Source organism: Pristis pectinata, chromosome 15 (genome assembly GCF_009764475.1).
Source record: "Pristis pectinata isolate sPriPec2 chromosome 15, sPriPec2.1.pri, whole genome shotgun sequence".
NCBI classification, from domain to species: Eukaryota; Metazoa; Chordata; class Chondrichthyes; order Rhinopristiformes; family Pristidae; genus Pristis; species Pristis pectinata.
Window position 1 is genome coordinate 11,196,518 of NC_067419.1, and position 16,192 is coordinate 11,212,709.

At 47.6% G+C, this 16,192-nt stretch overlaps 1 protein-coding gene and 1 long non-coding RNA gene across 3 annotated transcripts in view; one reads left to right on the plus strand and one right to left on the minus strand.

The window, feature by feature from the left end:
* Positions 1-1,006, minus strand: part of LOC127578218 (sortilin-like) — a 106,000-nt gene extending 104,994 nt beyond the window's left edge. Inside the window, exon 1 of one of the 2 annotated variants that reach the window (XR_007957493.1) lies at positions 503-980. Coding sequence is in view for 1 of the 2 variants with exons in the window: in XM_052029961.1 (XP_051885921.1) it covers positions 503-745 (243 nt within the window). In the remaining variant the exon portion in view is untranslated. Of the gene's footprint in view, positions 1-502 lie in introns of both variants that reach the window. The other variant, XM_052029961.1, reaches the window with a different exon arrangement.
* Positions 653-16,192, plus strand: part of LOC127578229 (uncharacterized) — a 37,305-nt gene continuing 21,765 nt past the window's right edge. The window contains exon 1 of the long non-coding RNA XR_007957495.1: positions 653-766. This is a non-coding gene — a long non-coding RNA (uncharacterized LOC127578229). The remainder of the gene's footprint in view (positions 767-16,192) is intronic.

A 16,192-nucleotide genomic window follows, 5' to 3' on the forward strand; every position in this document is an offset into this window, starting at 1 on the left:
ATTCAATAATTGACCCATTCTTTACTCTCAGAGTACTGTTCGACACAATTCACAAGCATGGACACAGGCTGGAGGCTCCACAGCATGCCGGTACAGTTTTAGAACGGACACTACCTTTAAAATAAAACAAGCTATACTTTGTGCTCGTAGATTCCGGGAACTACACAAAGCGAGATACGTGAGCAAAATCGAAATCAAACAAATTGTACTGCACTTTACTCGGACACACAGACAGCTGTGCTCACCTTTTTAAACAAAACTGGCGCACATCAAAACAGGTCACGTTTTTAAACCTGACTCATTGCAAGTTTAGATCTGAGATTTCCACCCCAATCCCTGCCTTGATGGTCATTTTGACAGGTCGGATTGTGAAACCCGGCACTGGGAGAGACTGATCAGTTTCTGAAACATTTCCTTGCAGAAGGAAGTGAAGCCTTGACAGCACCTGACCACCCTGATGGTTCCTTTAATTTTGAATCAAGGGTGCACAAGCCTCACTCACCTGATGGGTATGTTGCTCCAGGGCGCCTTGATCAGAGGTGTCAGTGCCACAGGAACCTGCCTGCCGGGCAGGGCGACGGCGGGGAGCATCTCTCCTGTCCCGGGAAGCGCCCCTGAGAGTTGCCAACTGCTGGAAGACCTCCAGGCGGTGGGCAGGCAGCTCGGGGAAGTCCCTTCTGTGGTCGCTGGACACCTCGCAGCTCAACAGGGCGATGATGAGCAGCCCCGTGATCGTCGGAGCCATCCTCCTCCCTCGCAGAGAGAAGTGAGTGAAAGCAACTAAAAACAAGGAAGTGACTGGCACTCGAGGGGCGGGATGGACAAGCCGGCCTGGTGCTGCCGAGCTGAGTCGCCGCCAGCAGCGGGCGGCCGGTTGCTAGGCTACCGCCCGCCGGTTGCCAGGGCGTGATGTGATATGAAAATACAGGCTCCCGCTGCGCACCTGTCACCTGGCGCCGCGCCCTCCGGGCTGCCCCCCGCTGGGCCTCCGTACCCGCCCCGCCCCATCACACGCCCGGCCCAACCCGTCCCCACACCCGGCCCGGCCCCGCCTCATCACACACCCGGCCCCACCTCATCACACACCCGGCCCAACCCGGCCCGGCCCGGCCCCGCCTCATCACACACCCGGCCCCCGCCCTCACACCCGGCCCAATCCGTCCCCACACCCGGTCCGGCCCGGCCCCGCCTCATCACACACCCGGCCCCCGCCCTCACACCCGGCCCAACCCGTCCCCACACCCGGCCCGGCCCGGCCCCGCCTCATCACACACCCGGCCCCCGCCCTCACACCCGGCCCAACCCGTCCCCACACCCGGCCCGGCCCCGCCTCATCACACACCCGGCCCCCGCCCTCACACCCGGCCCAACCCGTCCCCACACCCGGCCCGGCCCCGCCTCATCACACACCCGGCCCCCGCCCCGCCCTCACACCCGGCCCCACCTCATCACACACCCGGCCCAACCCGGCCCCGCCTCATCACACACCCGGCCCCCGCCCCGCCCTCACACCCGGCCCCACCTCATCACACACCCGGCCCAACCCGGCCCCGCCTCATCACACACCCGGCCCCCGCCCCGCCCTCACACCCGGCCCAACCCGTCCCCACACTCGGCCCGGCCCCGCCTCATCACACACCCGGCCCCACCTCATCACACACCCGGCCCAACCCGGCCCCCGCCCTCACACCCGGCCCCACCTCATCACACACCCGGCCCGGCCCGGCCCCGCCTCATCACACACCTGGCCCAACCCGGCCCCCGCCCCGCCCTCACACCCAGCCCCACTTCGCCCTCACACCCGGCCCAACCCAGACCCGGCCCCACCCCGTCCCCCGCCCCGCCCCATCACACACCCGGTCCCGCCCCACCCCATCCCCAGCCCAACCCTGGCCCCACCCCAACACCCGGGCACCGCCCCATCCCACCCCACACCCAGCCCACACCCGGCCCAACCCAACCTGCCTCTCACCCATCCCAACCCAGAGCCCACCCTCCACCAAAACCTATCCCAAACCAGACCCTGCCTGTATACTCAACCAATCCCACACTCCCCAAACACCCCACAACGCAAACCCCTGCACCCCAACACCCATGCCAACCTCGTCCCTGCTCCAACCTGCCTCACCCCGTCCCAAACCAGACCTCGCCAACACACCTAAACTGAACCTTTCCCATTTACTCTCCCAATCCCCACACTTCCCAAGCACCCTCCCAGCTGTCCCCACCCAGATCCCACAGCCTTCCAGTCCCCAAATCCCTCCCAACCCAGCCCCATCTTCTGCACCCCTTTCCCTACCCCAAACACTCATCCAAATCCTGTCATGCCCTTACCATCCCCAACTCCTCCCAAACACAACCTCAATCACACCTGCCCCAATCCCTCACACCTATACCAACCCTCAGCTGCATTCACACCCCTCCCAACCCTCAATCACCCTTGCATCCCTCCCAATTCCCAACAACCAACTGCCCTCTCGCCCTTCCATACCAACTTGCACCTCTCCCAATCTCAACTTCCCTCACACCCTTCCCAATTCCCCTCACACCTTTCCCAGCTCCCCTCACATGCTTCACTTCAATTCGAACCCCTCACATCTTCCCCAAACCGCTTCAACCCCCTCATATCCTTCCCAAGCTCCCAACCCACCTTGCATCAAGTTCACCTCACAACCTTCCCACACATTCAATGCCTCTCATACTTATTCTACCTCAACACTCATATCCCTCCAACTTGTACAAACCTCCTCACCCCTCCCAATTCCCCAACCCCTTTACTTCCTTCCACTCATCCCCTCCCCCCTTGCATCCCTCAAACTCCTCCATCGCAGTTATATGTCCCAACCTCCCTCACTCCAACACCCAACTTCTCTGCCACCCCTCCCCTTCCAAGACCCCATACCTACTTCCCCTCATCTCTCTCACTCTCCCCTCCTCCCACCCCACCCACGGGGAAAGGCTCTTAAACATTACTCATGAAATATCCTTATTTCTTCGGGGCGAGGCAGGGAGGGTGGAGTGGAGTGAAGACACCCTCAGGTATTGCTCTTCATCAGAAACCATGCTGGGACTGCTGGTAATCGCAAACCACAATAGTATCTGCAGGAAGTTTAAAGTAAGGGTGTGTACATATATATTTTGGTCCAATGGCAAGGCATTTCAACACAACTTATTTACATAGTTCACAAAAGTACACCACGCAGCTATCCCTCTTTGAAAACAAGGATGTGAACCTTTTTCACGTGTACATGTATACAATCGATACAGACTCAGTACATTAACTGGAGTCCTTAATTGGTTTGATCACCTAAACTACTTTTTTGCCTATTTCACTCTATTCATTTCTTGGGAAATTCAGGAAACCACATCAATATACTCAATATAATGTAAAAATAATGGTGGGGGGATGGGGGGTGCCTGAACAGCACTGAAACAAGAACTGCTCTATGTATTCAACAGAGAGACATGGCATAGCTTGGGACCCATAGCTGCACACCTGACTTAGAGAAAATGAGTGGAGTTGATGGAGCTCAATGTAAGAATGAGTTCAGCCAAGTGAATGAGAATGGTAGTGGAAGGAGGCTGGTTGGGTCTCTGTAAGAGGAAGAAGTGAAAGGCTCTCAGACCATCCTGGTGTTGATAGCAGGAAATAACTTCTGTGCAAAAAGGGTAGCCTGTAACAATGGGTCCACCCGGACAGTCATGTATTGGATCTTGGAAAGGAGATAAAAGTGAGCTGTGCATGGTTGGGAAATGATAAGACTGGAGGAGAAGATCTCCTGTGGAAATAAGGTCAGAGAGCATCTCAGAAGCAATGGCTCGTGGTCTACAGAGAAGTAAGAGGAGATGTATGAAAGGTGACATTTGGCCTCTGCAAGATAGAGGTCAGTTCACCAAACCACAACAGCACCAGCCTTGTCAATGAGTTTGGTAACAATGTTGAAGTTGGTCCTTAGGAAGCAGATTTCTGAGGGGGCTAGGGTAGCATGAGTGAGGCCATAGAAAAATTGATGCAGTGGAAGTCATGTTGGCAATTGGCAATGAACATGCTGAGGCCTTCCATGCTCTCAGTTTTTTTCTACTTCTGGTGGGTGTTCACATTGTACAATGCACTACTGCTGCTGGTGCAACTAATATGCACCTGTCATCACACAGTAGTGTAGCGGTTAGCATAATGCCATTACAGCACCAGCGACCCGGTTTCAATTCCAGCCACTGTCTGTAAGGAGTTTGTACGTTCTCCCTCTGTCTGTGTGGGTTTCCTCCGGGTGCTCTGGTTTTCTCCCACATTCCAAAGATGTATGAGTTAGGAAGTTGTGGGCATGTTATGTTGGTGCCAGAAGCGAGGTGACACTTGCAGGCTGCCCCCAGAACACTCTATGCAAAAGATGTATTTCACTGTGTGTTTCGATGTACATGTGACTAATAAAGATATCTTATTGAAATGAATTCAGTATTCATAGTGCCCAAACAGCAAGTGATATGGCTGAATTTTACAGCATTGTGTTTAGTTTATCCCATGTGAGGGTAGTGAGGTGAGACTGTTCATTATTTGCCTGTGCAAAATGGAGGTAGGCTGGATTCCTAGCACCACCATCAGGTGATCCCCTATTGTTGATGTAGTGGCTGCAGAATGCCACATCTTAACAATCCAACAGTGGGTTAGATTCTCAGTCATCTAGTGACCAATTGGTGCCAGTTTACATGGAATCAGAATCAGGTTTATTATCACTGACATATGTTGTGAGATTTGTTGATTTGTGGCAGCAGTACGGTGCAAGACAAAGACATAAAAATTACTATAAGTTACAAAAATAAATAAATAGTGCAAAAGAGGAAGAACGAGGTAGTGTTCATTGACCGTTCAGAAATCTGATGGCTGAGAGGAAGAACTTGTTCCTGAAATGTTGAGTGTGGGTCTTCAGGCTCCTGTACCCCCTCCCTGATGGTGGTTACGTGAAGAGGGCATGTTCCAGGTGGTGATATAGAGTTACAGAGTAATACAGCATGAAACAGGCCCCTCAGCCAACTCATCCATGCTGACCATGGTGCCCACCAAGCTCATCCCATTTACCCACATTTGGCCCTTATCCCTCTAAACCCCTCCCATCCATGCACACATCGAAAAATCCTTTAAATGTTATTATTGCACCTGCCTCAACCACTTTCTCTGGCAGTTCGTTCCATATACACACCATGCTCTTCAGGTCCTTCTTAAATCTTTCATCTTAAACCTATGCCCTCTAGTTTTTAGTTCTCCTTCCTATCTATACCACTCAGGATTTTATACACCTCTCAGGTCAAATGTAGGAGTTTGAGTTGTGGGAATGTTGGATCTTTCTGGCCAACTGCAAGTAATTATCTTTTTTAATATTTGGAGAATATGAAAGGTAAAAGAAAGGAGATTGCAGTTATGACTCCACGAAACTCTGTCCATATGGAAGTGAATGGCTTACATACATGAATTACAGAGCTCCCATAAGCCTGCTGAAACTTTCCAGTATAAATTCCAAGAAAAGGTATATTGGTCACAAGTCTGAGCTCTGGCAAAATATGAACTTAACTTACTTTTGTTCATGCTGACAGGTGCACAGTGCATCCCAACATTTACTGTTTATATGTCACCTGAACTACAAGAGCAACTTGTTTTGACATCAAACACCACTCACTGAGTTGTTGTTCTGTGCCAAAAAAATGTGAGAGTATGAATCCTTTATTTCTCTAGGGGAGAGATAGAGACGTGCAGGTGTAGTCTTTGCAACAAAATTGTCTGCCTCAAGGAGAAATCATACCCATATTACATGGGTATAGATATATATACCTCTTGTGAATTGTAATCTATTTTTAACCTACCATGGCTATTCCAACACAAGTTAAATTATGGGGCATTATGACTGCAGTGCAACATGGCTGACATGAATATAATTATGCAGAAACTCAACCACACCCATTAACAGACATATCCAAATTTTTTGCTGGCATTCTCTGCAACTGTTCAGTTCCAAGTTGTGACCTTCCCTTCATGCTCAAACAGTGTGTGAAGTGAGAGTGTTTGGAGCAGTACACTAACGTGTTTACATGTGGCTGGTGCACGGCCTAGGTGCAGCTGTAAACAGCTGGTGCAAGAAGATTTAATGTCTTCTTGAAGACATTTAAAAAATCTCTTCAGACGAACTGAGACCTCATTGAAGTGAGTCCTTGTGGATCTCACTGCCATGGTTATGCAAGAATTAATTTCATGGGGTAAGTACTTATTTGCATCTTTCATCCAGTTTTCCTGTTGATTGCAATTTGATTAACCAATGGGGATTTGAAATTGAAAGTCAAAACAACAAAGGTACACACCCAGCTATTGTGGAAAATAAAACTGCATTGCAAACCAGCAGATCTGTCTTGGTAAGATGTATAACAATCGAGAAACGTTACTTGAATTAATGAGGTAACAAAGAATTGCATATTTTTCTCCTGTACAACAGTTTTTTTTTTGATAAAAGTATTCTAAGTGTTTAATCAGAAAAATATTGAAGGGTTATTTCTATCATTTAGCTAATCTGTTACAAGATTAGTATCAGAAGGATACAAAATGAGACATTTATAAAGTGCTTTTAATGATTTAAGGACATCCCAATGGGTTTTAAGCTAATGAAGTTCTTTTGAAATCTAGTCACTGCTGCAATGTAGGAAACACAGGAGGCAATTTGAGCATAACAACTGCCACAAACAGGCATGTGATGATCAGGTAATCTGTTAGTATAGGGATAAATATTGAATAGAACACCTGCTCTTTTTCAAATTAGTAGCACAATCTTTCACATCCATCTGAGAGCACAGACCACAGAACCATAGAAAACTACAGCACAAAAAACAGGCCATTCAGCCCTCTTAGTCTGTGCGGAAACTTTATTATGCTAGTCCCATTGACCTGCACCCAGTCCATAACCCTCCAGACCTCTCCCATCCATGTATCTATCCAATTTATTCTTAAAACTAATGAGTGTCCACATTTACCACGTCAGATGGCAGCTCGTTCCACACTCCCACCACTCTCTGAGTGAAGAAGTTCCCCCTAATGTTCCCCCTAAACCATACCCCTTTCACCCTAAAACCATGTCCTCTTGTACTTATCTCTCCTAATCTAGGTGGAAAGAGCCTACTCGCATTTACTCCGTCTATACCCCTCATAATTTTGTAAACCTCTATCGAATCTCCCCTCATTCTTCTGCGCTCCAAGGAATAAAGTCCTAACCTGTTCAAGAGCTGGAGTTGCAGCTTCAAACACTGCACAGCATCAGGGAGGGGGGGTGTTTTGTAGATACTGTACATCAGGAGACAGTCAGCCCCCCTTAGAGCAGGTACTACTGGAGTCCAGGAAGTAGATAGAATGGTGACTGTCAGGGGAGGGAAAAGGAAAAAGAAAACGAACAGGCAGATACAGCAGAGGACCCCGGAGGCTGTTCCCCTCAGTAACAGGTTTTCCGCTTTGGAGGCTGTTGAGGGAGATGACCTGCCGGGGCCTGTGGCACTGGGACCGGTCCTGCTGCTCAGAAGGGAAGGGAGGAGAAGAGGAAGGCAGTAGTGATAGGGGACTTGATAGTCAGGGAAACAGATAGGAGGTTCTGTGGCAGTGAGCATGAATCCCAGATGGTACGTTGCCTCCCAGGTGCCAGGGTCCGGGATGTCACTGATCGGGTCCACAGGGTTCTAGAGCGGGAGGGAAAACAGCCAGAAGTCGTGGTTCATGTTGGTACCAACGACATAGGTGGGAAGAGGGATGAGGTCCTGAAAAGTGAGTTTAGCAAGCTAGGCAGAAGGCTGAAGAACAGGACCTCGAGGGTAGCGATCTCGGGATTGCTGCCAGTGCCATGCGATAGTGAAGGTAGGAATGGGAGGAGATGGCAAATAAATGCGTGGCTGAGGAGTTGGTGCAGGAGGGAGGGTTTTAGATTTTTGGATAATTGGCATCTCTTCTGGGGAAGGTGGGACCTGTACAGAGAGGACAGGTTACACCCGAACCTGAGGGGGGCCAATATCCTCACGGCCAGGTTTGCTATGGTGGTTCAGGAGGGTTTAAACTAGATTACGAGGGGGAAGGGAACTGGAGGAGTAGGTCAGAGGAAGAAGGGGATGGGGAAAAATCAGATCTAACAGGTAGAGAGGCTATGAGGAAGGAGAAGCAGAGTACAGGGTGTAAAAGTAGTAAGGTGGATGGACTAAAGTGCATTTACTTAAATGCAAGAAGCATCAGGAATAAGGGAGATGAACTGAGGGCCTGGATAAGTACATGGGACTACAATATTGTGGCTAATACAGAGACATGGCTGACATCAGGGCAGAAATGGATATTGAATATTCCTGCTTTTCAGTGTTTTAAAAGGGATGGGTGGGGGGGAAGAGGAGGAGGGGTAGCGGTACTGGTCAGGGACACTATTACAGCTGCAGAAAGGGTAGATAATGTAGAAGGATTCTTTCTAGAGTCAATATGGGTGGAAGTTAGGAACAAGAAAAGGGCAGTTACCCTCCTGGGAGTATTCTATAGGCAACCTGGTAGCAGTAGGGATACTGAGGAGCAGATTGGGAGGCAGTTTTTGGAAAGATGTGAAAATAACAGGGTTATTATAATGGGAGACTTCAACTTTCCAAATATTGATTGGCACCTACTTAGTGCCAAGGGTTTAGATGGGGCGCAGTTTGTTAAGTGTGTCCAGGATGGATTCCTGTCACAGTATGTTGACAGGCCGACTAGAGGGAATGCCATATTAGATCTAGTTTTAGGTAACGAACTGGGACAGGTGACAGATCTATCGGTGGGTGAGCATTTGGGGGACAGTGACCATTGCTCCATAACCTTTAGAATTGTCATGGACAGGGATAGGAGCAAAGAGGACGGGAAGATATTTAATTGGGGAAAGGCGAATTATGAGGCTATAAAGGCGAGAACTTGGGAGTGTAAATTGGGATGACATTTTTGAAGGGAAATGTACTATGGAGATGTAGTCGATGTTTAGGGATCTCTTGCAGGATGTTAGGGATAAATTTGTCCCAGTGAGGCAGAGAAAGAATGGCAGGGTAAAGGAACCATGGGTAATGAGAGAGGTGGAACAACTAGTTAGGAAGAAGAAGGCAGCATACATAAGGTGTAAGCAGCAAGGATCGGACAGGGCTCATGAGGAATATAGAGTAGCAAGGAAGGAACTTAAGAAAGGGCTGAGGAAAGCGAGAAGCGGACATGAAAAGACTTTGGCGAGTAGGGTTAAGGAGAATCCCAAGGCTTTTTTCTTGTACGTAAAGAGCAAAAGGATGGCTACGGTAAAAGTAGGTCCGATTAAAAACAAAGGTGGGAGGATGTGCCTGGAAACTGTGGAAGTGGGTGAGGTTCTCAATGAATACTTCTCTTCAGTATTCACCAAGGAGAGGGGTCTTGATGATGCTGAGGACAGTGTTGGTGAGGGTAATGTTCTAGAGTATGTAGGTATTAAGAGAGAGGATGTGTTGGAGTTGTTAGAAAATATTAGGACAGATAAGTCCCCGGGGCCTGATGGAATATTCCCCAGGCTGCTTCGTGAGGCTAGGGAGGAGATTGCTGAACCGTTGGTTAGGATCTTTGAGTCCTCGTTTTCCACAGGGATGGTACCGGAGGATTGGAGGGTGGTGAATGTTGTCCCCTTATTCAAAAAAAGGTAGTAGGGATAGTCCAGGGAATTACAGACTGGTGAGCCTTACATCTATGGTGGGTAAGCTGTTAGAAAGGATTCTAAGAGATAGGATCTATGAGCATTTAGAGAATCATGGACTGATTAGGGACAGCCAGCATGGCTTTGTGAAGGGAAGGTCTTGCCTCACAAGCCTGATAGGGTTCTTTGAGGAAGTGACCAGGAAGATTGATGAGGGTAGTGTAGTGGATGTGGTCTACATGGATTTTAGTAAGGCTTTTGACAAGGTTCCGCATGGTAGGCTTCTTCAGAAGGTCAGAGGCCAAGGGATCCAGGGAGGCTTGGCCGTGTGGATTCAGAATTGGCTTGCCTGTAGAAAGCAGAGGGTTGTGGTGGAGGGAGTTCATTTGGATTGGAGGGCTGTGACTAGTGGTGTCCCGCAGGGATCGGTTCTGGGACTTCTACTTTTTGTGATATTTATTAACGACTTAGATGAGGGAGTGGAAGGTTGCGTTAGTAGGTTTGCAGATGACACAAAGATCGGTGGTGTTGTGGATAGTGTGGAGGGCTGTCGAAGCTTGCAGAGGGATATTGATAGGATGCAGAGCTGGGCTGACAAGTGGCAGATGGAGTTCAATCCAGAGAAGTGTGAGGTGGTACACTTTGGAAGGACAAACTCCAAGGCAGAGTACAAGGTAAATGGCAGGATTCTGGACAGTGTGGAGGAGCAGAGGGATCTGGGGGTTCATATCCACAGATCACTGAAAGTCGCCTCACAGGTAGATAGGGTAGTTAAGAAAGCTTATGGGATGTTAGCTTTCATAAATCGTGGGATTGAGTTTAAGAGCCGCAAAGTGATGATGCAGCTTTACAAAACTCTGGTTAGGCCACACTTAGAGTACTGTGTCCAGTTCTGGTCGCCTCATTATAGGAAGGACGTGGAGGCGTTGGAAAGGGTGCAGAGGAGATTTACCAGGATGCTGCCTGGATTAGAGAGTATGGATTATGAGGAGAGACTAAAGGAGCTAGGGCTGTTCTCATTGGAGAGAAGGAGGATGAGGGGAGACATGATGGAGGTATACAAGATATTGAGGGAAATAGACAGAGTGGTCAGCCAGCACCTCTTTCCCAGGGCATCAATTCTCAAAACAAGAGGACATGGCCTTAAGGTAATGGGTGGGAAGTTCAAGGGAGATGTCAGAGGAAGGTTTTTCACCCAGAGAGTGGTTGGTGCATGGAATGTACTGCCTGGGGTGGTGGTGGAGGCTGATACATTGGACAAGTTCAAGAGATTGTTAGATAAGCATATGGAGGAATTTAAGATAGAGGGATATGTGGGAGGAAGGGGTTAGATAGTCTTAGGTGTGGCTTGAATGGCAGCACAACATGGTGGGCCGAAGGGCCTGTAATGTGCTGCATGGTTCTATGGTTCAATCTTTCCCTGTAACTCAACTCGTGAAGACCTGGCAATATTCGGTAAATCTCCTCTACACTCTTTCAATCTTACTGATATCCTTCCTATAGTTAGATGACCAGAACTGCAAACAATACTCCAAACTGGGCCTCACCACTGTCTTATACAACCTCACCATAACATCCCTACTCCTATACCATTTACTGTGTATGTCCTACCTTGATTTGTCCTTCCAAAATGCAACACCTCACACTTGTCTGCATTAAATTCCATCTGCCATTTTCTGGTCCATTTTTCCAGTTGGTTCAGATCCCTCTGCAAGCTTTGAAAGCCTTCCTCGCTGTCCACTACACCTCCAATCTTAGTGTCATCAGCAAACTTGCTGATCCAATTTACCACATTATCATCTAGATCATTGATATAGGCAACAAACAACAATGGCCCCAGCACAGATCCCTGAGGCACACCACTAGTCACAGGCCTCCAGTCTGAGAAACAATTATCAACAACCACTCTCTGTCTTCTCCCACACAGCCAATTTCGAATCCAGTTTACAACCTATGGATACCTAGTGTCTGAACCTTCTGAACTAACCTCCCATGCGGGACCTTGTCAAAGGCCTTCCTAAAGTCCATGTATACAACATCCACAGCCTTTCCTTCATCTACTTTCTTGGTAACCTCCTCAAAAAACTCTACAAGATTCGTTAAACACGATCTACCACGCACAAAGCCATGCTGACTATCCTTAATCAGCCGTTGGCTGTCCAAATACTTGTATACCCAATCTCTCAGAACACCTTCCAATAATTTACCCACTACTGATGTCAGGCTCACTGGCCTGTAATTACCTGGTTTACTTTTACAGCCTTTTTTAAAACAATGGAACAGCATGAGCTACCCTCCAGTCTATGGCACTGCACCTGTGGCTAAGGACATTTTAAATATATCTGCCAGCGCCCCTGCAATTTCTACCCTAGTCTCTCTCAAGGTCTGAGGAAATATCCTGTCAGGCCCAGGGGATTTATCTACCTTTATTCGCTAATAGGCAGCAAGCACCTCCTCCTCTTTAATCTCTATATGTTCCATGACACTACTGCTTGTTTCCCTTCCTTCCATATCCACTATGCCAGTTTCCTGAGTAAATACTGATGCAAGAAAATCTATTTAAGATGTCCCCCATTTCCTGAGGCTCCACACATAGCCGACCACTCTGATCTTCTAGTGGACCAATTTTGTCCCTTACTATCCTTTTACTCTTAATATACCTGTAGAAACCCTTCGGGTTTACCTTCACATTATCTGCCATAGCAACCTCGTGTCTTTTTGCCTTCCTGATTTCCTTTTTTAGTATTTCCTTACTTTTTCTATACTCTTCGAGTACCTCATTTGTTCCTAGTTGCCTATACCTGCTATACACCTCTTTCTTTTTCTTAACCAGATTGCCAATATCCCTAGAATACCAAGGTTCCCTATGCCTGTTAAATTTGCCTTTAATCCTGGCAGGAACATGCACTCTCAAAATTTCGCCTTTGAAGGCCTCCACTTACTGAACACATCCTTGCCAGAAAGCAACTTATCCCAATCCACTCTTCCTAGATCCTTTCTCATTTCCACAAAATTGGTCTTTTGTCCAATTTAGAACCTCAACTCGAGGACCAGACCTGTCCTTATCCATAATTAACTTGAAACTAATGACATTATGGTCACTGGACCCAAAATGTTCACACACAACACAAAATGTTCACCTGACCTGTCTGGTTCCCTAATAGGAGATCAAGTATTGCCTTCTCTCTCATTGGTACATCTATATATTGATTTAGAAAACTTTCCTGAACACATTTGAGAAACTCCAAGCCATCTAGCCCTTTCACAGTGTGGGAGTCCCAGTCAATATGTGAAAAGTTAAAATCCCCTACGATTACAACTTTGTTTCTTACATCGGTCTGCTATCTCTCTACAGATTTGCTCCTCCAATTGTCTCTGACTAATGGGCGGTCTATAATACAACCCTATTTGTGTGGTCACACCTTTCTTGTTCCTCTGCTCCACCCATATGGCCTCTGTAGACGAGCCCTCTGGGCTGTCCTGTTCATGCAAAGCTGTGATATTTTCCCTGACTAGTAATGCCACACCTCTCCCTTTCATCCCTCCCCCTCGATCACGTCTGAAACAACAGAACCCCGGAACATTAAGCTGCCAGTCCTGCCCCTCCTCCAACCGAGTCTCACTAATGGCAATAATGTCGTAATCCCACGTGCCAATCCACGCCCTAAACTCATCTGCCTTTGCTACAATACTCCTTGCATTGAAATAGATGCATCTGAGAACATTTCTGTCATGTACAAACCTTTGATTTCTGTCTATACATGCAGTCTTCGCATGACCTTTAACCTCCTCCATCTCACTATATGCTCTAACACTCTGGTTCCCCTCCCCCTGCAAATCTAGTTTAAACACCCCAGAGCAGCACTAGCAAACCTACCCGCAAGTATGTTAGTCCCCCTCCAGTTCAGGTGCAAACCATTCCGTTGGAACAGGTCCCACCTTCCCTGGAGCAAAGCCCAATTGTCTAGAAACATGAAGCCCTCCCTCCTGCACCATATCCTTAGCCACGTATTTAGCTGCATTATCTTCCTATTTCTAGCCTCACTAGCACATGGCACGGGTAGCAATCCTGAGATTGCAACCTTGGAGATCCTGTCCTTCAACTTTGTACCTGACTCTCTATGCTCTCTTTGCAGGACCTCCTCCTCCTTCCTATCCACGTCATTGGTCCCTACATGGACCATGACATCTGGCTGCTCACCCTCCCTCCTGAGAATATCGATAACTTGATCCAAGATAGCACGGACCCTGGCACCAGGGAGGCAACAGACCATCCGGGATTCTCGACCTCTCCCACAGAACCTCCTATCTGTCCCCCTAACTATCAAACCCCTATCACTACTGCTCTCCTCTTTTCCCTCCTTCCTTTCTGAGCCAAGGGTCCCGTCTCAGTGCCAGAGACGCAAACACTGCAACTTGTCCCTGGTAGGTCGGCCCCACCAGCAGCATCCAAAACGGTATACTTATTGTTGATGGGAATGGCCACAGGCGTGCTCTGCTCTTTCTGTCTATACCCCTTCCCTCTCTTGACATTCACCCAGCTACCTGCCTCCTGACTTTTAGGGGTGACTATCTCCCCGAAACTCCTGTCTATTTCTGCCTCTGCCTCATGAATGCTCCGAAGTTCATCCAGCTCCAGCTCCCTAACTCAGTTTGTCAGGAGCTGCTGCTGGATGCACTTTTTACAGGTGTAGTCATCAGGGACAAGACAGGGGCCTACACTTGATGCCTCATTGTGAAAAAGTTAGTATTTTGTTTTAAAAAGTGTTATCAGAAATTAAAATGAATACATTGTTTTAAATGGCTATGAAAGCTGATTCGATCACAGCATTTGACAAATAAATAGGCAAAATATTAGGGAGCAAAGGAATGACCAAGAAAATGGGCCTTGGACAGCCTAATTCCAATTAATGGATGAAAGCTACACAGACACAATGACTAAATGGTCTTACTCTGTTTTTACCATCCTACAGTGGTCTTACTCTACACTTCTGGTGCACAGATTCTTAAAATTCAGCAAAACAAGTAGCTGTCAGTTTTCAGTTTCCTGTTTTTAATAGAAAGCTAACTTTTGGTAAATTATTCAAATAATCTTTCAGACTGACAGGACTGGTTTAGCCCACGACGATGATTCCTTCCACACACCTGCCAATTAGTTACCTTCTCTAACCCAATGCCAACTTGCCAGTGTCCTGCAATAAATATATTTTCACCGACATTGGAGGTTGCTGATATCAATCAGTTTGCTCATTTGTGAAGTGAAAGTGGATAAGGGAAGGCTGAAACCATCAAAAGCCATTTGCTTCTCGGACAGAAACTTGACACCACAAGAGGTTAAGTGACCCATTGCTGACCGTGAGTCCCAGTTAAAGGTGTGTTTGTTTACTGCTTGTTGCCGAAACATTATACATGATAATTAGATCTGATAAAAATCCAACTTCCAATAATTTAGCGTGCTTAAATGTACCTTCCCAACCCAGAAGAACAAAAATGAAATTAATGCTGGGACTCAGATTTTTGATACACATGTGAAATGTGGAGGCTCTAATGTTTTTCTCAACAGGTTCACAAAGTTTTGTAGACTTCACAACCTCCATTCATTCACTCACACAGGGCCAAAGGAAACAGTGATGTGCGGTTGAAAACTGGCTTAATCAAGATCATTTCTGGGTGTCTCAGCACCCACTGAGAAATTCAGCTCCTGATTTTTCCACCAGGATTTTTGTTTGCCTTAACACAAATTCTCTATTGTAAAATTCAACCAAATTAGGTCAACAGTAGTGTAACTTGCAAAATTCATCCTTGGTGAGATTTTCAACTTCACTGCTCTGAAAAGGAAAAACTCTTGTTTGGTGTCATTAACCCATTATGCCCTGAATCCTGCTACTTAGGAGGCAAACATTCAAACCGTATTTTGTCCTCAGTGAGATCTGTGACTTCAGATGAGAAAAAAAGGACTGCAGATGCTGGAATCGAGATGAAAAACACTATGATGCTGGAGGAACTCAGCAGGCCAGGCAGCATCCGTGGAGAAAAGCAGGCGATCAACGTTTCAGGTCAGGACCCTTCTTCAGGACTGAAGATAGGAAAAGGGGAAGCCTGCTTTTCTCCATGGATGCTGCCTGGCCTGCTGAGTTCCTCCAGCATCATAATGTGACTTCAGATCCCGGTTTTACTGTGGAGGGAAAAGTCATTGTCACATTCATGATCATTCCTAATTTGAGGATCATTCCAGACTTCTGTTGCTGATCTCTGCCACATCTCACAGTTTGCTTCTCACTGTTGCATTAGAAAGGTCATCCAACCTCCTCATCAAACAAGAGAAGACCACATCTACTTTTCCTTCAGTCTGCAGACAGGCATTTGCCTGCATTACAGACTTCCACAAAGTTCAGACTGCACTTATTTGCTTGCACAAACCTCCTTGGCAAACTCCTACCATTAACACCTGACTGTATCCCTGGAGTCTCTGTGGCTCCCGTGGACAAAGAGCATGCCTCCTGTGGGAACTGTTCTTCACC